Raw genomic sequence first — 27503 nt, 5'->3', positions numbered from 1 at the left:
AAATAATATGAAATCAAACTGCATTAACTATATTTTACTCTTAGGTAAATATTTTATATTTAAAAATAAATACCAGAAAACCGTACCAAACTTCAGTGAATTTTTAAATTATCTTAGATATAAACTTAGTTTCGAAAGACTCATTGCTGAAATGAAAAATAAGGTCGATGTCCATAACAACAAGTGGAGCATATTCACATCATAAACCTATGCGACTGACTGGAGTCTATTAAATATTATTTACACGCTTACTACGAAACGCTTCTTTTTTATTAATGAAAACATAACTATAAATAATTAAAATTACATATATCATGCTCTAGATTACTTTTCCATCTTTACAATCATGTTAAATCAGTTTAAATCTACTTAGTCTTTATTAAAGTTTTTTTCTGATGTAACCATTGTTTATTCTTGCAATTAAAAAATTTGTAACATGTTTGTAAATTTGTATAATGTATGCAATGTATTTGTTTATACGAACTGGATAATAAAAAAATTTAATAAAAAAAAATTATCTGGTTTACAAAATAAAACAAGTTCAAAGGTCAGCTGCCAGATATGTATACAACGACTACAATTACACCAGTAGTGTATCTAAAATGATATGTGAACTTAATTGGCAAACCCTAGCACAGAGGCGCAACATCAGCTCTGTTACCCTTCTCTACAAAATCCAACACAATCTTGTGAGGGTCGACCATCACCATGTGACACCCACCTGGGACATAAAACTTATCTTATGTCCCAGCACCCACTAGCAACCTGAACTCTCTAATACCATAATCAAGGACACAATACCACTCCTATTCATTTTCCCCAGAAATATTATATTTATTTATGAGCCCCATAAAAACCTGGCATAGAATTTTACCGCTTTTTTAAATATAGCTCTAAATTTCTTGACCATCGAATCCAGTGCTTTCAGCACTTTGATTACTTTCAGTAAGCACAATCATGAAATATTCCTTTTTCTATCAGTGCTTTTGTATATTTTAATAAAAAGACAAGAAGTTGAGAGTTCTTTACAGCAAGAAATTTAAATTGTGTTTTAAAAATCACTGATCATAAATGTTGAAATAAAAAGAAAGTGTTTTTTTTTTATCAAACTATTAAATCCAGTAATCCATATGCGTTATCGTGAATTAAAACGCAGGTAATTGGTATATAACGGAATGGCTACGTATAGTATGTTAACCAATCACCTAATAGAATCTCAGAGGGATAGCTTTATTGATGGTTGTAAACGTTACGATTGTCCCGCATTTTTGTTATGAGGTGAAAACCACAGTACGCCATCTTCGATGTGAAATAGAGCTCAATATTTTTTTACACAATACAGCTTCAGTCGAAACCAAAGTCAAAAATGGTTGATTAAATATCGCACGATTCATGAAATAAATTTACTGTGATTTTTATCTTATAATTCATGACATAGTATTGGATTAATTGCAAAAACGGTGGAGTATGATAAACGAGGAAACAATCGATGGTACATCGTAAAATGGACGTGGCCCAGGTCACGTGGTTATGACTTGTTCAGTGATTTTCTCGATTTCTTTGGTTTAACATGACATTTATGAAAGTAAAAAGGAGAAACGAGAATTAGCAAAAGCCATTTAAATCGAAAGAAATTTAATCTTGTAAAGAGAAGTTCAATTTTTACAGTGCAAAGTGCGTGTGAACTTGCTCATCATAATAACGTCACGTGTTTATTGTTTAGGTCATAGATTCATTTATATTTTTCGACAAGTGTATATTTTATACTTTAGTATTGTTACATCATTTTATGGATGATTGTTGTTGTTAGCTTTGTTTTGAAATTTACAGACCGGGTTTTTGCCTGTGCGAAATGAGCTGCCTAGTCAAGTTCTTTCAAGCATGAAATATACATGTCACCAACTGTGTCCTTGAGACTATGTTGTATAGCGGCCATGGCTCCTGCTCTTACGGAATCAACCAGCCAGTCTAGAATACAGCTGCCTGGTAGCCCACCACCAGTGGTGTCAGATTGTCCAGCACGAGTTCAAAAGCTCTGTAGTAAAAAATTGTCAAACACAGACATTTCATCAGTGAAGGAAAAAATCTCAAGATCACTTTCATCAGAATTGCAAAACACAGCTAGGGGGCTTTTGAAACCTATACAAGGAAACACTGATTCTTCTCAAGGAGTACTGAGTGAACACATAAAAAAGGGTCTGCATAGCTTGGGACTTCCTCCAAATTTTCAAGACCTACTTGAACAACTGGCATTAGCAAAGTCTGAAGCAGATACTCAAATCGATCATCATTTGAAGGTGTTAGAAAAGAAAATGAATCAACCTTCTGAAAATGAAACAAGATCAGATCTGCACATTTTAAAGCGAAACATATTAGTGAGTGAAAAACCTTTGAATGGACATTCAAGCAAACACAGTGATTTAAATAAGTGCTTAAATTATACACATACAAATACATTTAACTCCAATAAAGTACAAGATTCTCAAAACACTGCACTTGATTTAAGAAAGTCACCGAAAATGTGTTTAAATGTTGTGACAACTTCTCAACCAGTTCCTGATCGAAATACATTGGGGAGTGGCATACAAGTAAGCTATGGAAATAGAATCCATGTTGTTCCACAGGAATTGAGCATTGAGGTAAAGCCTATCAATATTAAAGAATTAACAAGGAAAGAATATCTTCTTGAAAGGAGGTGCCAATTTCTCATGAGAAGGTTACGAAGACTTCAGGGTAAACATTTGGAATCACAAGCTAAGCTACAGCTTAAGGCTTTTGTTGATTTTCAGCATCATAACTTACAATCTGCTGCTTCTAAAGCCATCAGACCATTTGGTGATCTTCCAAACACCTTATTTAACAGCAGTGATGTGAAAAACTTGTCAACATCAAATTTGGTCACTTTGGTCCGTAAACTCCAAGCTTCTCAGCCAAAACATGCATTTGAAGCAAGTAAAAAATGTGATTCTAAAAAAAGTGTTTTGATTATGGACCAGAGTGTATCATCAGAGTCAGAAAAAAAATCAAGTCAGCTGAGGAGAAATTTGCGCCACTGGAGTGATGTTGTTGATACTGATGTAACAGAAAGCAGTTCTGGTGGTGAAAGTTGTGAGGAATGGGAGGATTGTCCATTAATATCTGACAAAAAAGTACCAATGCCATTGTAAGTATAAACACTAGAGATAATTTAATTTTGATAGTAAAATGCTCTTTAGCTTGTGTGACCAGAGGCTGGGATACATACTCAGGGCACTCATGTTGCGTGTAGTTACTGTCAAATATGGTAAGACCGATTCCAGGTGTAAACGTTTTAAAATTGCTGATAAAAATGTGACAGGTGTCGTATATAATAAGCCAGTGTTTTTTCACCAAAATATTAGGCGAAATTCAGCCCCATTCCTCCCTCAAAATATTATGTTTTTCCCCTCCTCAAAGCCAAAATTTTCCCCCATACGGCTGCCGGAATTTGCCTGCAATGAATATCATTTATTGCAACTAACTGCCAAAAAATGTTTTCCTTTATGCCTGTTACTGTAAGACTTACTGTTAAGCAAGGTTGTTTACAAATCGTTCCCGGGTAGGTAAGGGGGACCTTTAATTGTCTGTATATTTATATATTAAAAACTTAAAAAAGTCTTCTTTTAAAAAAAACCAAAGAGCTAGAGCTAACACCCCAGTTACACAGAGCCATCGGTGATTGATTGATAGTTTTTTTAGCCAAATTATATCACCTATTGGTCACCTGTTTTCCACCTATCAACTGCTATTGAGGAAAGATAAATTTCATCGGTGAAAAGTTACCGATTGGGATTTTTAAACATGTTTAAAATTCTCAATTGGTGAAAATATTTTACAGATAACAGAGCTCCAGATAGCATGCGTATAAGCGTTAAATACGCATAGCAAATCTAAAATACGCATCACTTTCAAAATTCGTGCGTCAAAGTTACGCATAACGAAATGAAAATACGCTTGTATGTCAAAATTTAAGCGTGAAAGAATAGAGGTGCAAACATTTGATATTTAGAAAGAGGATGTTTTGAGCATAAAAATACAATATATTTCCATTTTATTGCATTGAAAACTTAAAATTCTGTTGTCAACAACGCATTTTAAAGGGGGTCATTGATTTTCCCTATATGCATATAGTTAAAACTTAAAAAATCTTTTAAAGAACCCAAAGAGCTAAAGCTAAGATATTTAGCATGAAACATCTTCTAATGAGTGTCTACCAAGTTTGTTCAAATAAAAGCCCTGGGGTCAAAATTGGCCCCGCCCCAGGGGGTCATTGATTTTCCCTATATGCATATAGTTAAAACTTAAAAAATCTTTTAAAGAACCCAAAGAGCTAAAGCTAAGATATTTAGCATGAAACATGTTCTAATGGGTGTCTACCAAGTTTGTTCAAATAAAAGCCCTGGGGTCAAAATTGGCCCCACCCGGGGGTCATTGATTTTCCTTACATCTATGTGTATAGCAAAAACTTAAATAAATCTTCTTTTAAAAAAACCCAAATAGCTAGAGTTTAATTATTAAGCATGAAACATCTTCTAGTAAGTGTCTACAAAGTTTGTTCAAATAAAAGCCCAGGGGTCAAAACTGGCCCGGCCCCAGGGGTGTCATTGTTTTTTTAATATATGTGTATAGTAAAAACTTAAAACATCTTCTTTAAAAAAACCCTATGAGCTAGAGCTTAGATGTTTAGCATGAAACATTATTTTATGGGTGTCTACCAAGTTTGTTCAAATAAAAGCCCTTGGGTTAAAATTGGCCCTGCGGGGGGTGGGGGGGAGGAGGGTAGGGGGAGGTCATTGTTTTTCATTATATGTGTGTAGTAAAAACTTAACATCATGAAACATCTTCTAATGGGTGTTTTCGCAAGTTTGTTCAAATAAAAGCCATGGGGTTTAAACTGGCCCCGCTCTGGGGGCCTATATACAGGTGAGCGACCTCAGGGCCATCATGGCCCTCTTGTTTATTATTATTATTTACATGTCAGATTGCCCGAATGTGCCAGTTACTTTTGTTTACAAACATAAAAAAAAACAGTTCAAAATATTTTTAACAAGTTCTTTTTCTGACTGATTTTTGATTATTTACAACTGTTTTATTAGTCCCCTACCGGTTTAACCGGAGGGGACTTTAGGTTTACCCTCCGTCCGTCTGTCCGTCTGTCTGTCTGTCTGTCCGTCTGTCTGTCTGTCCGTCTGTCTGTCTGTCTGTCAGTCTGTCAGTCCGTCAGTCCGTCCGTCCACAAAACTGGATCCCGTGATAACGCAAAAAGTACTGAAAATATTTTTATGAAACTTGATATATGGATAGATGGCAGTATGGAGATTATGCACGTCTTTTTTTTTTCTTCCTATGTTGAAAATTCTGGTTGCTATGGCAACAAATAGTCTGAAAATATGGCAAATTTAACACATAAACTGGATCCAGTGATAACTCAAAAAGTACTGAAAATATTTTTTATGAAACTTGAAATATGGGTAGATGGCAGCCTGGAGATTATGCACATCTTTTTCTTTTCTTCCTATGTTGAAAATTCTGGTTGCTATGGCAACAAATAGCCTGAATTTCAAGATTTCTGATTTAAATTTTTCAGCTTTTTCACTATATGTTCTTTATTTCTTAAGGTGTTTACTTCAAACTTTAAATATAAGTTTCTGGTCATCAACCACATCATATGTGACAAGGTTTATAACTCTAGCACAAAAAATATCAGTATTACCTCCCTTGAACTTAGATTTTTAGGGGAAAAAATGTTGTCTTTTTTAAATAACTTCTTAATTTCCTAATGTATCTACTTCAAACTTCATATATATGTTTCTTATTATCACTCGACATTTTTGAGAAGGTTAAATACTCCAGCAAGACTATTTCCAGAATTATGTCCCCCTTGAACTTAGATTTTTTTCGAGAAGCTGGTATTTTCACTTCAACTTCTTCATTCCTTATAGGATTTACTTTAAAATCCCACATCGTAATAATATGACAAGGTTGTATAAACATAATTTATAATATTATTATAAATGGCAATACACAGGAGTGTATGACAATTAAAGAACTTTTTGAGGGACCGGTAGGGGACTACTGTATTGCCCACAATACTATCAAATGCTTGTTTAAAATCATTTTTTTCTTTCGTCCCCTTTTGTACGACGCAATATTGCTTTCAAAGCGTCTATTGATACAGCTGGGACCTACTTATTGATGGTCCCCGCAAAATCAAAGGTCTCTGGCGGTCTGTAAAGACCGTCAACCTGAGTAGATTAATATATAAATCAACAGTCTCTTGCTTTATTTGTCCCCTACCGGTTTCACCGGAGGGGACCAGGACCTTTTTACCTTCTATAACAGGGGCCGGTATAGGGCTGCTTCCCCAAAGAAAATTTCTTTAAAATCATGCAGTTTTCCCCAAAAATTGAATTTACATCAAGTTTTTTCTTCCCCTTTTGCAAATATACCGTGTAATTTTCCCCCAAAATTAAGGGCTGGGCTGCTTCCCCAACCTGTGAAAAAAAGCCCTGGGGACTTTAGGTTTACCCTCCGTCGGTCTGTCTGTCAATCCGTCCGTCCACAAAACTGGATCCCGCGATAACGCAAAAAGTACTGAAAATATTTTGATGAAACTTGATATATGGATAGATGGCAGTATGGAGATTATGCACGTCTTTTTCTTTTCTTCCTATGTTGAAAACTCTGGTTGCTATGGCAACTAATAGTCTGAAAATATGGCAAATTTAACACATAAACTGGATCCAGTGATAACTCAAAAAGTACTGAAAATATTTTAATGAAACTTGATATATGGATAGATGGCAGTATGGAGATTATGCACGTCTTTTTCTTTTCTTCCTATGTTGAAAATTCTAGTTGCTATGGCAACTAATAGTCTGTAGAGCTGTCATCGATATCGACAATATCGATGTATCGTTGATATTTTTTTGTCGATCAATAATCGATACACATTTTAAAAAATCGATACTTTTGACTTATAAATTAAATGTCTAGAAATTATACAATTCACCCAAAATATATGTAGAAACAATTATTTATATCAAATGTGATGCTTTTGTTATATAGTGCAGGGCTCATCCGGAAGGGCGATTCAGGCGAAAATTTCGCCGTGTATATTCCAATTTCGCTCTTCCGATTGATCAAAGAGAAGTCAACATCGCTGATAAAATCTTAATTCCCAAATAGTAATTACTTAGCGATGTAAAGATCAGAGATTGTATCCGCCCATATGACGACCGCTAATTATCATTATCCAATCAGAGCGGCGCTTTATACTACCCTTCTACCTGTAAGCGAAGCGATAGACCGCCTACTCTAAACAGTAAATAATGAGAGCATCGGCCCGAAACGGTATAATTGTGTGATAGTTTTGCGAGTTTAATACGGGATTTGGCGATAATTATACATTTGTTTTTTCCCCGATTATCTAAACACGTGCAATCTTCCCTAATTGATATACACGATGCACTTCGATGGTGGGTTTTTAACCCGAGTAAAGGCGATGTGCAATGGATTTTTCACGGCTATTACAAAACTGTTAGTCAATTAAAAATAATCAATTTGAATTTTCATTAATGATCAGCGACCGGATTAAAAACTTATATAGTTTTGAATGATTTCAGTCTGTTAACATCAAATTTTTACTGTAAAATTGTTATGTCGCTCTGACACGTCATGGCTACACGGCGAAATGCCCAAACCTAGCAGTAAAAGAAAGTTACTGATTCTGATACACCTACGCGAAAATTTAAGAAAACCATTTCGCAAAAATTTTGCGATTGGTATGTTGTAGACAGTGGGGGTGTTTGGCATTGTTCTCTTTGTAGAAATGCCAAATTTGACACAGTTTATGCACGTGGGCAAGACATCCCGGCTAACTACAGTACATATCGGTCGTATATCATGTAACGTATATAACAACAAAATTTGTCAAGATTGTTTCAATATACATATTTGTTTTAATGTCGTAATATGACGCTCAGATTAAAGATTTATCAATATTGTAAATTTTAAAAAGCATTATTTATAAAGATATACCGAATTTTAACATTTTCATGAAAATAAAGGGAGGTAATTAGAAATTAATTTTCTACAATTTCTCAGTCAAATTTTTTCAATAAGAAATGAATGTATGTAATTTTAGTGATCAAATATAATGTGCACAAATGTTTGTAGTACATATTTTAAATATTCTTTGTGTTTGAAAAATGTTTTATAAGCATAATTATATGCATATAAGATCTGACATTACAACATTCAGGACTTTCAAAAAAATTTCTGTTACCAGAACAGAAAAGAACAGAGTTTATTAATCAATATCCAAGTGACTTCAGCTTCTAATAAAAGTGAGGAAAGAAAAAATATGAAATTATCTTTTCTTACACATTTTTATCAACAAATGTACATGAAAATAAATAAACACATATTTAGAGAAAGCTTATCAATAGCTGATCAATAGATATCAAAAATATTTTTTTATATTCATATTTGCAGCTCAAAAACATTTAGATGCCATTGCCAGATCTACTACTAATTAATCTACTTTTCATTAATAAACTGGAGAAATATTATAAGTGATGTTAATTGTGTTTATATTATAATTAAAGGATGTATAGCCATGCATGTTAATGCATACACATTGGGTTGTTTCCCTTCTCCCTAATTTTCGCGAGGAAGTCACTTCTCCCTAAAATTTCCCCCCAGGATGAGCCCTGATAGTGGAATTATTTCATAGCAATGGTGACAAAAAATATTGTCGATAAAAAATCAAGCAGTGGACAAGACACTGTACAGTACATGTTTTTGACTGAAATCATTGAAACAGGTATGAAAATGAATGACAGACAAGTGAGTATAGGATATTATCGATGTATCGTTGATTTTAGTTACTTGATATCGATATATCGTTGATATGCTTTGCATTGAATCAATGACAGCTCTAATAGTCTGAAAATATGGCAAATTTAAAAAACATAAACTGGATCCATTGATAACTCAAAAAGTACTGAAATATTTTAATGAAACTTAAAATATGGGTAGATGGCAGTCTGGAGATTTTTTCCAACAAATTTACTTAAAAAAGAGAAAAGTTGAAACATTTGTTATTCTTATTCATACTGAGAAAATTGGACCTTTTGATTATCTGTTGTATAAACATAATTTCAATACTAGGCAGGGAAACTTAACACATTACTGTGATATAGACAAACCTAGAACGCAAAAGATTTAAGTTCATTCATGTCATTCATTCACTGGTAAAATTGAATGGCCAATGGCCCATCAGAATGTTGCTGGGGTTCTAACTAGTGATGTTCCGATTGTCGCAAGTCGTCGATAATTAGTTACTGTTATTTAAAGCGACAATAATCGATTCACTAAAATTTGTTCCGCGACGTCGTCGAAAATGTTTAAAAATCAAATGTAATTAATTCTGACAGTTATTTTCTTTTAGGAACACCTCGCCGACCGCAAAAAATCATCTCAGAGACAATTTGGAGTTGAACAGGCTCAATAAGTGATGTAAACAATAGTAATATAATGTGATTTGAATGTTATTATTTGACATCCATTGCAAAAAAAATCTATTTTGTGAAATTATGACTATATAAGGTTAAAAAACTGTGTTAAAAAGTGCTAAATAAGTTCATGTTACTGAATATAATCAAGTGCCTTGTGAAGAAATGTTACTGCCCTATTTCTTTTTAACGCGACTTTATTCGAAAAGTTATCGATTATGTCCCATCCGACTGAACCGATGATCGATTGGGACAAATTTCAACCGATTTCCATCACTAGTTCTAACCGGTAGGGGACTTATGGATTGCTTGCAATACTATGATAATTGCTTGTTGATATTGTTTCGCCGGTCTTTGGAAACCGGGGACCATCGAAGACCAGAGACCGTTGATTTATAGTTAGCATTTGATTTGATGATATTCGGATAGGATGCATATCCATATAATTTGTCCAAAACTACCAGCGTATTTTGCGGTGATGAAACTGACAATACGCGTGGGTTTTGAAGACAATTGAGTATTTTATTTATTTAAATGGGTTTTGATATGCATTCTAAAAAAATCAATTGCGTATTTTATAAAATTAATTGCGTAAATACGCAAATACGCACCTTATCTGTTGCTCTGCCCTAAATATATTTAATAAAAACATTTGAAATTTTGGCTGCATGTGGGAGCGCATTCATTGTGTTGCGACACATGTCTAGTTTAAAAATGTTTGAGATCTGTGACTATAACCTCATGGTTTTAACACTGGTTGACCACACTTGGTTTATCATCTAAAAAGGGAGGGTTATAAAAAAAAAATTTAAACCCCTTTTGCACAAAAAATGCCCCTTTTTCCCAAAAAGGGTTTAAAACTGAAAAGTTTTTAAAAGGGGTTTTTTGAAATTAATTTTATTAAAACCCGGGGTTCCTTAAAATTTCCAAAATTTTGGGAAATCACATTTATACGTAAAAAAAAAAAAGTATAAAAAAAGTCACAAGGCAAAACCAAGGAGTAAATGACTCCCAAACGTCCATTACCTGAAGCCCTGTATAAAAATGATGTGTGTAAACATTGAATAGTTGAAGGGCCTTGAACTTAGAATATAGAATGAAAAAGTGATTTATGCAAACAAATTTGGAACTAGACCAAAAATAAAATAGTTTCTTTCCCCTTCCCGACCCATTAAAATTAGAGTTACTCAACAGTTAGGTAGGTAGGTAGGAAAATTATTTTTTTATTTTGTGTTAAAAATAATAGTTTGGGAAAATTGTATTTAATTTAACTATTTTTAAGTATTAAAATTTTAATTTAAATTTAAATTTCAAAAGTTAAAATTTTACATACATTTATAAACCCTTTCTTTACAACTGACATATCTGCACAAATTTATTAACTGCTAGCGGCAAAAATATCGATTAGATTGTACCAATTGTACTCTGAAAAAGAAATACTTCCATCCCCTAAGAACCTCAAAAAATATTTTGGGTAGCGGCAATTTGTTGGGTAGGTAGGGAAGGGGAAACAAATTAAATTTTATTTTAGGCCCTAAATATCATTATAACATTTGAAATTTTGGCTGCATTGTGTTGCAACACATGTCTAGTTTAAAAATCTTTGAGATCTGTGACTATAACCTCATGGTTTTTAACACTGGGTGACCACACATGCATAATTACCATCTAATATGGGAGGGTTATAAATAAATTACCTCTTAGAAAATAAGGCAGACAAACAACCACATTGCTAAACGGGTTAACCCAACAGCAGGGCTGTTAGAAATGGCCTTTACCTGTGATCCCTACACTTCTCCCTACTTTACTGTCCCCGCCTTTTCGAAGAAAAAAGGGGGATATAGAAATAGGCTCCGTCCGTCCGTCCGTCCGTCACACTTTCGTGTCCGGTCCATAACTTTGTCATTTATGAAAGGAATTTGAAATAACTTGGCACAAATGTTTATTATAATAAGACGATGTGTCATGCACAACAACCAGACCCCTACCTCCAGGGTCAAGGTCGCACTTGCTCATTCAAGGTCAACATTGCCTATTTGAGGGTATATGTCGTGTCCAGTCCATAACTTTCTTATCTATGAAGGGATTTTGTAAATACGTTCCATAATTGTTCACAATAATCAGACGATGTGTCATGCGCAAAAACCAGTCACCTACCTTCAAGGTCAAGGTCACACAGGTCAAATATTAACATAGTCTGTTACAGGGTATATTTCGTGTCCGGTCCATAACTTTGTCATTTATCAAAGGAATTTGAAATTACTTGGCACAAATGTTTGTTATAATAAGACGATGTGTCATGCGCAACAACCAGACCCGTACCTTCAGGGTTAAGGTCGTACTTGCTCATTCAAGGTTAACATTGTCTATTTGAGTGTATATGTCGTATCCGGTCCATAACTTTCTTATCTATGAAGGGATTTTGTAAATACTTGCCATAATTGTTCACAATAATCAGACGATGTGTCATGCGTAAAAACCAGTCACCTACCTTCAAGGTCAAGGTCACACTTGGAGGTCAAATATTAACATAGTCTGTTACAGGGTATATTTCGTGTCCGGTCCATAACTTTGTCATTTATCAAAGGAATTTGAAATTACTTGGCACAAATGTTTGTTATAATAAGACGATGTGTCATGCGCAACAACCAGACCCCTACCTTCGAGTCAAGGTCGTACTTGCACATTCAAGGTCAACATTGTCTATTTGAGGGTATATGTCGTATCCGGTCCATAACTTTCTTATTGAAGGACTTTTGTAAATACTTGCCATAATTGTTCACAATAATCAGATGATGTGTCATGCGCAAAAACCAGTCACCTACTTCCAAAGTCAAGGTCACACTTGGAGGTCAAATACTTACATAGTCTGTTACAGGGTATATTTTGTGTCAGGTCTATAACTTTTTCATAGATCAAAGGATTTTGAAAATACTTCGCACAAATAGTCACTATAATAAGAGGATGTGTCATGCGCAACACCTGCATCCCTACCTCCAAGGTCAAGGTCACACTTAGAGGTCAAAAATTAACATAGTCTGTTATAGGGTATATTTTGTGTCGAATCTAGAACTTCTTCATAGTTCAAGGGATTTTGGAATAACTTGGCACTAATAGTCACAATAATAAGCCAATATGTCAGGAACAACACCTGCACCCCTACCTCTTAAGGTCAAGGTCACACTTAGAGGTCAAAGGTTAACAGAGTCTGTTATTTGGTATATTTTTTGTCCCGTCCATTACTTCTTCATAGATTAAGGGATTTTGAAAGTACTTAGCACAAATAGTCACAATGATTAGATGATATGTCATGCGTAACATCTGTGTCCCTACCTCCAAGGTCAAGGTCACACTTAGAGGTCAAAGATTTACGTAGTCTGTTATAGGGTATATTTTGTGTCCTATCTATAACTTCTTCATAGTTCAAGGGATTTTGAAAAAACTTGGCACAAATAGTCTCAATAATAAGACGTTATGTCATGCACAACACCTGCTCCCCTACCTCCAAGGTCAAGGTCACACTTAGAGGTCAAAGCTTAACATGATAGATTTTTAAATTCCGTGTTTAATTTTATTTTTTTAACAAATTTATTGTTACATTTGCAGATCTAGCATTGATCATAATTTTGGACTGAATGTCCTGAGATCCATACCTTAATTTTTTGAAATAGCACAATTTTATGCTTCATATATAACTCCCAGGGCTGGGGACGTTGGTAACTCTGTTACAAATTCTTGTTTGAAAAACAACAGTGGCAATTATGAGCAACACTCATGAGAGCCTTCTCATTTATCCTCATCACATATATGTTGTTCAGTTTAGCTCCTTGAATACCGCAACTCAGATAATTTACCTTTTCTTAAGCACCGTTCTATTCTTTCTGTCTAATTGATTGTTAGTCAGTTCTACATACCTGAAAAAGTCTTTCTTTAGTAAAATTACTTAATTTTGAGTCCATCTCTTATACAAAAACAAAAGAACAAGATTAATAAAAAACCCTTTCCAATCCATGTGAACCATAATGAATACTAATATTGGGTGAAAATAAGTATGGTTTCAAGTTGGACAAAATGGTGATAATTGACTTTATATTTCAGATATAAACGTGCAGAGTGGAAATGGTCTGTTGATAGAGCAGCTATAGTGGCAAGATGGACATGGTTACAAGCACAAGTTTCAGATCTTGAATATCGTATTAGACAGCAGAGTGAAATCTATAAAACAATTAGAACTAGTAAAGGTGTTGTAAGTTTATGTGATTCAACTTCATCTTTAGGACCAAATGGGGATGCTGCATCTAAAATGTTGCATGATACCTCACCAGCAAGTGTTGCAACATTAATGATCAATGTAAATAAGCAAGCTTCAAAGTTGTCCCAATCTCTTGGAAATAGTCTTTCACCAGCCCATTCTGCAGGACTGGGCAATATGAATAAGAATTCTGCAAAATCTTTGAATGGACTTGTGGATGGATCCCATCAAGACTCATCCAGTAATGTATTTTCTTTGCAGATAGGAACAAATGAAAAGGCAGCAATTGAAAATTCTAGTGGAAAGAATTCTCCAGTTTTTGGTCAGCCATTAGATGCTTCTTGTGTTGCAGCAAGATGTAGACCAGTAAAATTCTATAGAAAACGTAAACTTCTTTACACTGCTGGCTTACATCAAGTAAATCACAAAGCAGCACGTTTATCTAGTGTGAAATGTTTATGTTACCCTCCTGTGATGCCATGCCCCATGTGTGGGGGTCGATATAATAATGTACAAAAATTTGATGCAGAATGTATGCCTATTATGGAGAAGGTGTCCTTGTTGGATCCAGCTTTTCATCCTGTACTGTCTTTCCCACAAGGTGAGGATCTGTTTGTTAAAATATTTAAAGGTTGATGTTTAGTTAAAGAAAGTAGCTTATTCATTATGACCCCCTTTGAAGAAGAAGGGACATTGCTTTGTAGATGTCAGTCAGTTCAGCATTATTTCAAAAACAACATTTCTCGCCAACGCATTTGCCTATAATCCTAAACTTCATAGGTGTATTGGTCTTTCAAGGAAGACACTTCTTGATTTTGGGGTTGAGGGGCTAAAGGTCAAGGTCACATGATTGATCGGTTGCTCAAGTACATGTGCATATAATACAAGTTTTCTGATTGAATGATTTAGGGCACTTGAATAAAAAAACTTGTTTTGTCCTGTTAATGATTGTTGTGTCTCCTGCTACACAGTAGCTGCAACATTTGAAAAAATAGAGGTATTGTTACAGTCATGGCGACGTTCCCATTGCTGTTGGCAAGCTTTAAGCTTGTCTGAAGCTTTTTAGCTCATTATACCCCCACAAACGAAGTTTAGGGGGGGTATATAGGAGTCAGCTTGTCGGTCGGTCCACATCATGGTTTCCGGACAAAAACTAGAGTTTGGAATGAGGTATTGTAATCAAACTTTGTATATAGCAACCTTATGTGGAGACTCCAGTTGATATTGCATTTGGATCAAGGTCAAGGTCACCATTCAGGGCCTTTTTACCCTTCTTTACTGTAGCCGGTATCCGGCTACTTCCCCAAGCCAACTTACTACCTTTTTTCCCCAAAAAACAGTCTAAAATTCCCTTCTTGGGAAGATTTCCCCTTTCAAAGAAATGTTTAATTGAAGAAAAAAACTTGTTAAACTTGTTAAACTTTCTTGTTTAAAAATAGATCATTGTTTTTGTCCAATGAAAGCTAATTTTTCAATTACCCACAAGAGGGATACCTTGTTTCAATACAATTGATGTTAACTCACAGCCTCGGTCTGAGTTTGCAACTTTCTAAAAGCAACATGGGAAAACCCCGCTGCCTTATTTTTTAGTGCACACGTGATTTTTTTTACGACAATACGGCGAACGATTTACGATGTCGCAAATGTAAACAATGTCACAGAACAAGAAGAAAATACGATTGAGAGACATTTGTTATTGTTTATGAAAAATTGGACGAATTGTTGACCTTCCTGTAAGTGCAAGAAAATCCAATACATGTATCCACTCGCATGTTCATGTGTCCGAGTAGCACAACATGCCCAAGTGTGGGAAATAGCGAGTCTAGCACAACAGTGCAAGTAACAGTGATACAGTGGGAACTGATAATAATGTTCCCTCAGAATCAAATCAAGAACTCATGTCCTACGTAAATTTCCTATTATTAGGAAATATGAGTCAAGGTATTCTTGGGCAAATATAAAGTGGCAATAAATTGATCTGTAAAAAAAATCTCCAACTTATGTTGGACAGAAAGCTCCTTAAGTGTGTTTGGAGGAAAATATGCAAATATATTACATTTCCACCCAAATGTGTGATTTAAATAAGTCTTTTATTTATAGTATATATGGTTAAAGAACCACACACAGACTGCCTGTGGAAAATAAGATATTTTCCCCAAAAGTATGAAAACCACGCATTTTTTCCCCACAAAATGGGCAAGGGCGCCATCCTCAAAACGAGCAAAAAGGCCCTGCCATTACTAAAAATAGAAAAATGGTTTCCGGACAATAACTAGAGTTAGGAATGAGATATTATAATCAAACTTGGTGTATAGCAAGCTAATATGAAGACCCCAGTTGGTATTGCATTTGGACCCCCTGGGATCTAGGTCAAGGTCACTATTACTGAAAATAGAAAATGGTTTCTAGACAATAACTAAAAGACTGGACACGCGAAACCCGCAAAAGTCGCGTTATGCCGCGTGTGTAGTCTATGACGTGACGGGACATTACGCGGTAAAACATTGCCGCGTGCAAGTTCGCCAAATTTCATGGCGGTTCACGAAAAATCGCCGCGATGAATCGCCGTAATTTACGGCAAAAATACAATAATAGAAAGTACTACTTGGTCAAGCCCGGGGTTTTTAGCTCACCTGTCACAAAGTGACAGGGTGAGCTTTTGTGATCGCTTTTCGTCCGGCGTCTGTCCGTTGTCCGTCCGTCAGTAAACTTTTACTTTAAATGACATCTCATAAACCACTAAGCCAATTTCGTCCAAACTTCACAGGAATGTTCCTTTGGTGGTCACCTTTAAAACTTGTTCAAAGAATTTAATTCCATGCAGAACTCTGGTTGCCATGGCAACCGAAAGAAAAAACTTTAAATATCTTCTTTTAAAAAACCCAAAGAGCTAGAGCTTAGATATTTGGCATGAAACATCTTCTAGTGAGTGTCTACCAAGTTTGTTCAAATAAAAGCCCTGGGGTCAAAATTGGCCCCGCCCAAGGGGGTCATTGATTTTCCCTATATGTATATAGTAAAAACTTAAAAAATCTTCTTTTAAAGAACCCATAGAGCTAGAGCTAAGATATTTAGCATGAAACATCTTCTAAAAAGTGTCTACCAAGTTTGTTTAAATAAAAGCCCTGGGGTCAAAATTGGCCCTGCCCCAGGGGGTCATTGATTTTCCCTATATGCATAATTATAGTAAAAACTTAAAAAATCTTCTTTTAAAGAACCCATAGAGCTAGAGCTAAGATATTTAGCATGAAACATCTTCTAATAAGTGTCTACCAAGTTTGTTCAAATAAAAGCCCTGGGATCAAAATTGGCCCCGCCCCAGGGGGTCATTGATTTTCCCTATATGCGTATAGTAAAAACATATAAAATCTTCTTTTAAAGAACCCAAAGAGCTAGAGCTAAGATATTTAGCATGAAACATGTTCTAATGGGTGTCTACCAAATTTGTTCAAATAAGGGCCCTGGGGTCAAAATTTGCCCTGCCCTGGGGGTCATTGATTTTCCTTATATGTGTAAAGCAAAAACTTAAGAAAAAAAATCTTCTTTGAAAAAAAAACAAATAGCTAGAGTTTTGTTACTAATCATGAAACATCTTCTAGTGAGTGTCTACAAAGTTTGTTGATATAAAAGCCCTTGGGTCAAAATTGGCCTCGCCCCGGGGGCCATTGTTTTATTTATGTGTATGGCAAAAACTTGAAAATCTTCTTTGAAAAAACCCAAATAGCTAGTTTAGATATTAAGCATGAAAAATCTTCTAGTAAGTGTCTACAAAGTTTGTTCAAATAAAAGCCCTGGGGTTAAAACTGGCCTCACCCCAGAGGTGTCATTGTTTTTAACTATATGTGTATAGTAAAAACTTAAAAAATCTTCTTTTAAAAAACCCAATGAGCTAGAGGTTAGATTTTAAGCAGGAAACATCTTTTTGTTGGTGTTTACCAAGTTTGTTCAAATAAAAGCCCTTGGGTTAAAATTGGCCCTGCCAAAGGGGGGGGGGGGGGGGGGGGCGGAGGGTCATTCTTTTTCATTATATGTGTGTAGTAAAAACTTAACATCATGAAACATCTTCTGATGGGTGTCTTCCAAGTTTGTTCAAATAAAAGCCCTGGGGACTAAACTGGCCCCGCTCCGGGGGCCTATATACAGGTGAGCGACCTCAGGGCCATCATGGCCCTCTTGTTTAATTTTTACTATATACATAATATTATAGTAAAAACTTTGAAAAAAATCTTGTAAATGTCATGTATATTTATTAATATTTAGCAATTGAACTTGTACAGTGTACAGCGTATACATTTTGTATTCGAAAACAAAGCAATCAGGTGCTGGATGAAAATTAGTTAACAACAAAACGAGATTAAAATTACAAAATGTATTTGGAACTACATCAAAGAACGCACGATAACAAATTGTCCAATTGTTACTTTGATAATAATACAAATGTAATTAAAATACGTTGTTTCCTTCGCACATATTCTATTTTTAGAACAATACAGTGCGACATTTATTACCGGTTCACAGGTGTAACTTATTATTACGTCTAATACGCTAATTATAATTGTTGAAAATTGTAAATGTTTTATCACTTAAATTAAGACTTTCTTAACTTTCTATTTCACGAGTAAAAAATGCCAGGTGCATGAGATGAGTAGATGATGAGTAGAAAGATGCAAGTTGATTGGTCGACAATAAAACAATTTAATTACAAACAATTACAAGATTTTCTTGATACAACTTGATGTAGATCTACTAATTAATTTTCATACATGTACATGTATATCATTTAAATACGAATGGTTTCAACATCATAGAGTACAACATACATTTATTATACAAAGTAACATGTATTATTCCGGGCAAATGTTCACGGCAAAATGACCGCGAGTCGAATTCGAGGGAATTGTCTCAAGTTGCCGCGAATTTGCTCGCGTTATAAAGCATGAGGGTTCGCCGCGAAAACGCAAATTGTGAGTGTTTCGCGTGTCCAGTACTGTAGAGTTAGGAATCAAACTTGGTGTATAGGAAGCTATATTTAACAGTCTAGCAGTCACAGTTTTGATTGGATCATTGACAAACTTTGTCAGAATGTTTGTCTCAATAAAATACAGATTGAGTTTGAAGATGGGTCATCTCGAGTCGAAAACTAGGTCACAGAAGCTAAAAATAGAAAAAGCTTGTTAACCCTCTAGTGGCTGCAGTTTTGATCCAGATATTCTGGAAATTTGTCAGGAAGGTTGTTTTGATGATTCCTATGTCAAGTTCAAAGATTGGTCATCTCAGGTCAAAAACTAGGTCACAGAAGCTAAAAATAGAAAAAGCTTGTTAACACTCTAGTGGCTGCAGTTTTGATCCAAATATTCTGGAAATTTGTCAGGAAGGTTGTTTTGATGATATCTTGGTCAAGTTCGAAGATGGATCATCTCCAGTCAAAAACTAGGTCACAGGAGCTAAAAATAGAAAAAGCTTGTTAACACTCTAGTGGCTGCAGTTTTGATACAAATATTCTGGAAATTTGTCAGGAAGGTTGTTTTGATGATTTCTAGGTCAAGTTTGAAGATGGATCATCTCCAGTCAAAAACTAGGTCACAGGAGCTAAAAATAGAAAAAGCTTGTTAACACTCTAGTGGAAATATTCTGGAAATTTGTCAGGAAGGTTGTTTTGATGATTTCTAGGTTAAGTTCAAAGATGGGTCATCTCTGGTCAATAACTAGGTCACAGGAGCTAAAAATAGAAAAATCTTTTGACACTCTAGTGGCTGCAGTTTTGATCCAAATATCCTGGAAATTTGTCAGGAAGGTTGTTTTGATGATTTCTATATATAAATGTATATTGTAAAAACTTAAAAAAGTTGTAAGGGGGGTATACTGGAATCAGCTTGGCCGTCCGGCTGTCCGGCCGTCCAGCTGTCCGTCGGTTTTTTCTTGTCCGCCCAATAACTTAAGATTCCTTTGACCCTTAGTCTTCATATTTGGCATGGAGGTTAGTCATGATTAGTAGATGACCCCTATTGATTTTGAGGTCAAAGGTCAAGGTCATGGGCCTTGACTTCAAAAAGCTTGTCCGCCCAATAACTTAAGATTCCTTTGACCTACAGTCTTCATATTTGGCATGGAGGTTAGTCATGATTAGTAGATGACCCCTAATGATTTTGAGGTCACCAGGTCAAAGGTCAAGGTCACAGGGGCCTTGACTTCAAAAAGCTTGTCCGCCCAATAACTTAATATTCCTTTGACCCGTAGTCTTCATATTTAGCATGGAGGTTAGTCATGATTAGTAGATGACCCCTATTGATTTTGAGGTCACCAGGTTAAAGGTCAAGGTCACAGGGGCCTTGACTTCAAAAAGCTTGTCCGCCCAATAACTTAAGATTCCTTTGACCCATAGTCTTCATATTTGGCATGGAGGTTAGTCATGATTAGTAGATGACCCCTATTGATTTTGAGGTCAAAGGTCAAGGTCACAGGGGCATTGACTTCAAAAAGCTTGTCCGCCCAATAACTTAAGATTCCTTTGACCCACAGTCTTCATATTTGGCATTGAGGTTAGTCATGATTAGTAGATGACCCCTATTGACTTTGAGGTCACCAGGTCAAAGGTCAAGGTCACAGGGGCCTTGACTTCAAAAAGCTTGTCCGCCCAATAGCTTAAGATTCCTTTGACCCACAGTCTTCATATTTGGCATGGAGGTTAGTCATGATTAATAGTTGACCCCTATTGACTTTGAGGTCACCAGGTCAAAGGTTAAGGTCACAGGGGCCATGACTTCTAAAAGCTTGTCCGCCCAATAACTTAAGATTCTTTGACCCACAGTCTTCATATTTGGCATGGAGGTTAGTCATGATTAGTAGATGACCCCTATTGACTTTGAGGTCACCAGGTCAAAGGTCAAGGTCACAGGGGCCTTGACTTCAAAAAGCTTTTCCGCCCTATTACTTAAGATTCCTTTGACCCACAGTCTTCATATTTGGCATGGAGGTTAGTCATGATTAGTAGATGACCCCTATTGATTTTGAGGTCACCAGGTCAAAGGTCAAGGTCACAGGGGCCTTGACTTCAAAAAGCTTGTCCGCCCAATAACTTAAGATTCCTTTGACCCACAGTCTTCATATTTGGAATTGAGGTTAGTCATGATTAGTAGATGACCCCTATTGATTTTGAGGTCACCAGGTCAAAGGTCACAGGGACTTTGACTTCAAAAAGTATGTCTGCCCAATAACTTTAGATTCCTTTGACCCATAGTCTTCATATTTGGCATGGATGTTGATCATGATTAGTAGATGACCCCTTTTGATTTTGAGGTCACTGGATCAAAGACCAAGGTCATAGGGACTTTGACTTCAAAAAGTTTGTCCACCCATTAACTTAAGATTCCTTTGACCCACAGTCTTCATATTTGGCATGGATGTTGATCATGACTATAAGGTGACCCCTATTGATTTTGAGGTCACTGGGTCAAAGGTCAAGGTCACAGGGACCTTGACAAAAAAAAAGCTTTTCTTCTCAATTACTAAAGAATGTCCTGTCCGCAATGTATTGATTTTGACATTTTCACATTTGAAGCATGTAGAATACATAACTTAGCAATGCACTGGCTTAGTAACCTCAGATTTGGCAGGGAGGTTGTCCTTGAGCTCTAAATGGCCACTGTTGATTCTGACAAAGTGGTATGCGGGGGTATTCACGCCATGATAGTGGCAGTTCTAGTTCTATCATCTTTTTATTAGCTGTTTAATAAAATGGCTGCCAGAGGTATAATTAGAAAACAACAACATCTAAACGACATCATTCATTGTTCAGTTTTGAAATAATTTTACACAAAAATTTCCTTGGTGTCCGTGTACTATTTTTTCAGATTTAGCTGTACCTTGTTTTCAAATTGTGCTTCTGGGGTGAAAAGGGGCTACACTTTGACCTTTTCGACCTTTTTCTTAGGTGAGCAATCCAGGGCCCTCTGGGCTCTCTAGTTTTTTTGATTAGCAGACACAGCACGGTGTCAAGTATTGCGCAATCTTTAAGATCATATCGCAACAATTTCATTGAAATAAGGCCGTGTTGTATTAAAATTAAATATAATTTTTCCATGTTGTTTGGGAATATTTAAGCAGAATTAGTTGCATCACATAGGTAATTTGACTGCTTGAATTTATGTCTACAAAGTCATTTTATTTTTAATTTCATGTTATAATTACTAGGGAATATATTTTTGTTTTTTACTGTCTAATAGATGTCAATTGTCATCACCTTTGATGATGATGTCCAAATTTTCACAATTCATCAGAATTCTGCTTAACCAAGGGTATAATATACTTATGTTCTGTGAAAATCATATAACAAAAAAAAGCCTTCCTTCCAACTCGCGCCTTTTAACTGTGGGTCTTCAATAGCAAACAGATATATTTTTATGCTTCTTAAAGTTTGAGCATATAGTCGCCGCTTTGGCCGTCTTTCTGTCCGGCCGTCTGCCTGTCCGTCCGTGACAACTCCAGGGATTTAAAAAACTATCCATTTAAGCTTGGTGGCCACCTGGACCACTGACTAAAAATTTTGGTGGCCCAGTAAATATTTTAGTGAATCAACAATTTATAAACAGTGTTCAACACTAACGCAGTCTCGCTGTCCCGAGGACTCCAAAAATTGGCAACGGATTTTCTGAAAATCCAAGTCAGATGTCCCATTGGCACTTCAAATTTTTTAATGAAAACTATACTAAACAATTAAAATTTATCATTAATCAACTTTAAAGTATTCATTTAATCTTGCAAAAAAGTATTTTTTAAACATGATAAACTTGCAAGAAGTAAACCGGAAATGAAACATTGTTAACAAAACACGAAAATTCTCCAGATACCAAACATTCCAATGTCAGCATTTGCTTATATTTTGCTGTATTTTGAACCATCACAGTAAAAATGATTTGTTAGCTCACCTGAGCAATGCTCAGGGTGAGCTATTGTGATGGCCCTGTGTCCGTCGTGCGGCGTGCGTCGTTAACTTTTGAACATTAACAACATCTCCTCTGAAACCAATGACTGCACATCAACCAAACTTTACAGAAATGATCCTTGGGTGGTCCCCTTTCAAAGTTGTTCAAATGGTTCCGGTCTGTTGCATATGTAGGTCATAGGGCCAGAAAAGGATTTCAAAAAACACAAAATTAAAAATCTTCTTGTCTGAAAGTACATGGGCCAGAGCTTTGATTTTTGGTATATGGTATCATCTATGGGTCCTCTACCAAAGTTGTTCAAATTTTGTCCCTAGTGTCAAAATTGGCCCCGCCCCGGGGGGTCATAGGTTTTTCCTTATATGTATATAGTAAAATCTAAAAAAATCTTCTTCTCTGATTTGGCAAAGGCTACAGATTAGATATTTGGCATGAAACATTGTGTAGTAGACCTCTATCAAGATTGTTCAAATAATGGCCCTAGGGTTAAAATTGGCCCCGCCCTCGGGGGTCATTGATTTTCATTATATACATACTGTAACCCAACGAATATTCGCGACCAATTAATATTCGCTTTATTCGCGGATGGCCACGAAGCGCGAATATTTGTTTGCGCAAATAAGTCCGCACGATTTCGCGAATAAATTGGAGAGAAATTTTTATTTTAGACGTTGTTCAAGCTACTTGACCGGATATATTCGAATTTTACGGGCACCTGTTAGGAAGTAATGAATTGTTATGAATATTGCCATAAAGCAATAAAAACACAAACTAAGTAAACTACTACTATTTTATAAATATCCAGGGCTTCCACTAGGAATTTTTTTTAGGAAGTCAGGACTTCCTTTCAAGGAATTTTGGAAGTCATGAGGAAAATTTCTGGAAGTCAGTTGTTCTTTTCGCGTATACTTTTCATGTTTCAATGTTTGATTTATAGTATAGGATGATACAAGTAACAGCAATTATTTTAATCACAAGATTCTAGAAATGTCATTCCTTTTAATGTTTTAAGTTCAAAGTACCTTTACATGGTTGCTGATTATTATTTTTCGATAGAACTAAGAACATTACCCTAAAAAGGACTGTATTGTTGTTATTTAAGGACAGTGGTAACCATGTAGAACCCTTCAGTGATAACATTCAAACATTTGCTCATTGGTATAACAAAAACAATAATATTTCCAGAAAACTTTTAATTCTTTAATCAATCATGGTACAAGTAGATTCTGAAATGTGTAAGATGGGTTCTTCTTTTTCTACCTCTGGATGAGTACCATAATTACAGCTGTTGTCTCATATCAGCCTGCACAGCAGGTCCTTGGATTCATTGTGTTTTACAATTGTGACTCTCTGTAGATTTCCTGAAATAAAAAAAAATGACATCCTTAAGACATCCAAATATTTCTTATTTGTAAAATAAAAATGGTTGTTTAAATATTTTTATGCCACCGCAGCATCTGCGATGCGGTGGCATATAGCGATTCACCTGTGTGTGTGTGTGTGTGTGTGTGTGTGTGTTGTTTGTTTGTTTGTTTGTGTGTGTGTGTGTTATATAGATTATATAGTGAACTTAAAAGATCTTCTTGTGAAAAACCACTTGTCCAATTTCAACCAAACTTGGCAGGATTGATCCTTGGGTGAAGGGCTCCCAAAGTTGTTCAAAGAATTTCATTCCATGCAGAAATCTGGTTGCCATGGCAACCAAAAGGAATTATAAGAATAAATTTAAAAAATCTTCTTGTAAAGACCCAGAAGGCCTAGAGCTTAGATATTTTGCATAAGGCATTGTCTGGTAGACCTCTACCAAGATTGTTCAAATTATAGCCCTGGGGTCAAAATCGGCCCCGCCCCGGGGGTCATTGAAAAAAATTCTTCTAGCAATTGACAAATGCTAGAGGTTAGATATTTTGCATGAAACATTGTATAGTGAACCTCTAGCAAGATTTTTCAAATTATAGCCCTGGGGTCAAAATTGCCCATGCCACGGGGGTCATTGATTTCCAATATATACATATAGTAAAAAATCAAAAAATCTTATTGTCTGAAGGTACAAGGTTTAGAGCTTTAATATTTGTTAAATGATATCATCTATAGGTACTCTACCAAAGTTGTTGAAATTTTGCCTCTTGTGTCAAAATTAGCCCCGCCCCGGGGGCCATAGGTTTTCCTTATATATGTGTATAGTAAAAACTTAAAAAATCATCTTCTCTAAATTAACAAAGGCTAGAGTTAAGATATTTTGCATGAAACATTAAGTATTGAACCTCTAGCAAGATTGTACAAATTATAGTCCTGGTGTCAAAATTGGCCCCCCCCAGGGGTATTGATTTTCACTATGTACATATAGTAAAAAATTAAAAAATCTTCTTGTCTGAAGTACAAGGCTTAGAGCTTTGATTTTGTACATAATATCATCTATGGGTTCTCTACTAAAGTTGTTTTAATTATGCCCCTAGTGAAAAATTGCCCTGCCCTAGAGGCGATAGTTTTCCTTATATGTATAAAGTAAAAACTTGAAAAATCTACTTCTCTGAATTGACAAAGGCTAGAGGTTAAGTTTATGACATGAGACTTTGGGAAGTGAACCTCTACTTAGATTGTTCAAATTATAGCCCTGGGTCAAAATTGGTTCCGCCCGGGTTCATTGATTTTCATTATGTAACATATAGTAAAAAACAAAATAAAAACTATTTTTGTCTGAAGGTACAAGGCATAGAGCTTTGATGTTTGCTATATAATATCATCTGTAGGTCCTCTACCAAGTTGTTCAAAATTTTTTCCCCTGGTGTCAAAATCGGCCCTGCCTGGGGGCAGTGATTTTCATTATATCACATAATAAAAACAGAAAATAAAACAAATGTTTTCTGAATGGGAGAAAGCTACAGCTTAAATTTATGACTTGAAATGTTGTTTGGTGGACCTGTATCAAGATTGTTTTGAATTAAACCCTTGGGTCAAATTTTGCCTTGCCCAAGGGGACAGTGACCTACTTTCTTGTCCTTTGATGTACAGTAATGAAAATTTTGACCATGTGCACAGTTTTAGTTGTAAAACTGAACTTTTATATCAAGTGACCTAGATTTTGATTATGTGACTTACTTTCTTGTCTTTTGATGTACAGCTATGAAATTTGAACCATGTGCACAGATTAAGATGTAAAGTGAACTTTGATATCAGCTGACCTAGATTTTTACAAAGTGTCTTACTGTGTTGTCCTTTGATGTAGTCATGAAATTTAGGCTGTCGTCTGCTTATCTTTCTGCAAGGGAATGCTAGCAGTTTATAGTAATACGTTGGTTTTGCATTGGTACCGACTCATCCAGACAATAATATACAAAGTTAATAAAAGACCCGTTCTTCAACAGTATTTGTTCCTACACTTCTATTGAGTGTTGTATTAATGCGGTGGCATAGCATTTTCTCAAATGCAATCTTGTTTGTGATTAAAATTATTTAGACTAATCTACTACCGAATACAATTTCAGTGTATCAAATGAATCATAACACATTAACAACCCAAATTTGGTTAAATTCAACCAGGCTTGTAAATTGAAAGTTTTATGAAAATAATTTCGAACACCGTTCTTGACCAAATTATTTTTCTTAATTACGTTTTTGAGATATACCAAATTGCAGAAGTGAGCGTTGAGACATTTTGAGAATGTGATGTGTGATGGTTGGGAAATAGGTTTTTAAATGTAACTTTGCTTCTCATAATAAGCGAGTGAAAAAAAAAATAAACAATCAAATCAACATCAATAGAATGTGTGAAAATTAAATGTCTTCGAATTCAAAAAGGAAAAAATCAAAAGACAAAAATACACTTCGCCGACTCGGCATTACGGCAAACTTTCGGATATCAATCAAAACTTGCCGATGCACACAATTATGAATAAATCATTTTATCTAATTAAAGTAAAATCAGATACTTACCAGAGTTTATGTCAATTAACTGTCCATTATCCGTACAAAACAAACAATTAATCCAATCACTTTGTTTTCACGCTAATCAAGGTCATAAATCAACACTCGTTAATTCGTCACGCGCCAGGTGCATTCGCATAATTTCACCCTTCGCTGTCATGTCAACCATTTCATTCAGGAGGCGGAGTTAAATAAATAATCCAATCGTACCCCGGGAAAGTGAGAAAAGGTCGGAAAATGGTCGTGGCGTCCGTATTCCTAAATTTTTGGAAGTCAGCGGTACGTCTCTGATCTTAATTTTCGGCGTACAGATACAATTCTCGGGCGTAATTTACGGCCGTATGCCTGTTAACGGAAGCACTGAATATCAAAAGAACTCTGTCAATATAGCAATCAAAATCATAATGTCCGTAACTTCCACGTTTACGCTTAACACCACTCTTTGGTGATAAAATTTTAAGTACAGCTTTGTTTGCCGCTTTAATAATTTTTTTTTCTTTTCTGGTGTGCTTTCCAGATCATGATCGGGCAAAAGCGATGCCGAAACATCCCTGCATTCTGAGGGTTTATTTTTAGCTCACCTTGCACAAAGTGCAGGTGAGCTTTTAGGATGGCCAACCAAATGGCGTCCGTCGTCAGTCGTCCGTCCACATTTTAAATATTCTAAGGACATCTTCTATGATACCGCAAGGCCAATGTTAATGAAACTTGGCAGGAATACTCTTTGTATGAAGCTCTATCAAGATTGTTCAAAGAATTCCATTTCATGCAGAACTCTGGTTGCCATGGCAACCGAAAGAAAAATCTTAAAATATCTTCTTTTAAAGAACCGTAAGAGCTAGAGCTTAGATA

At 35.6% G+C, this 27503-nt stretch overlaps 1 protein-coding gene across 2 annotated transcripts in view; it reads left to right on the top strand.

Annotated features, from left to right (window-relative positions):
* Positions 1 to 1254: 1254 nt before the first annotated feature.
* LOC132723963 (KAT8 regulatory NSL complex subunit 1-like) overlaps positions 1255 to 27503 on the top strand; it is a 66845-nt gene continuing 40596 nt past the window's right edge. The window contains exons 1-2 of one of the 2 annotated variants that reach the window (XM_060708769.1): positions 1255 to 3163; positions 13635 to 14389. In XM_060708769.1, the coding sequence (XP_060564752.1) occupies positions 1893 to 3163; positions 13635 to 14389 (2026 nt within the window). In that variant the 5' untranslated portion in view covers positions 1255 to 1892. The remainder of the gene's footprint in view (positions 3164 to 13634; positions 14390 to 27503) is intronic. The other variant, XM_060708770.1, reaches the window with a different exon arrangement.

The sequence above is a fragment of the Ruditapes philippinarum genome, unplaced genomic scaffold (assembly GCF_026571515.1).
Source record: "Ruditapes philippinarum isolate M1 unplaced genomic scaffold, ASM2657151v2 ctg329_1_1_1_1, whole genome shotgun sequence".
NCBI classification, from domain to species: Eukaryota; Metazoa; Mollusca; class Bivalvia; order Venerida; family Veneridae; genus Ruditapes; species Ruditapes philippinarum.
The sequence above is the reverse complement of the archived record's forward strand: the minus strand, read 5'-3'. Positions and strand labels throughout refer to the sequence as shown.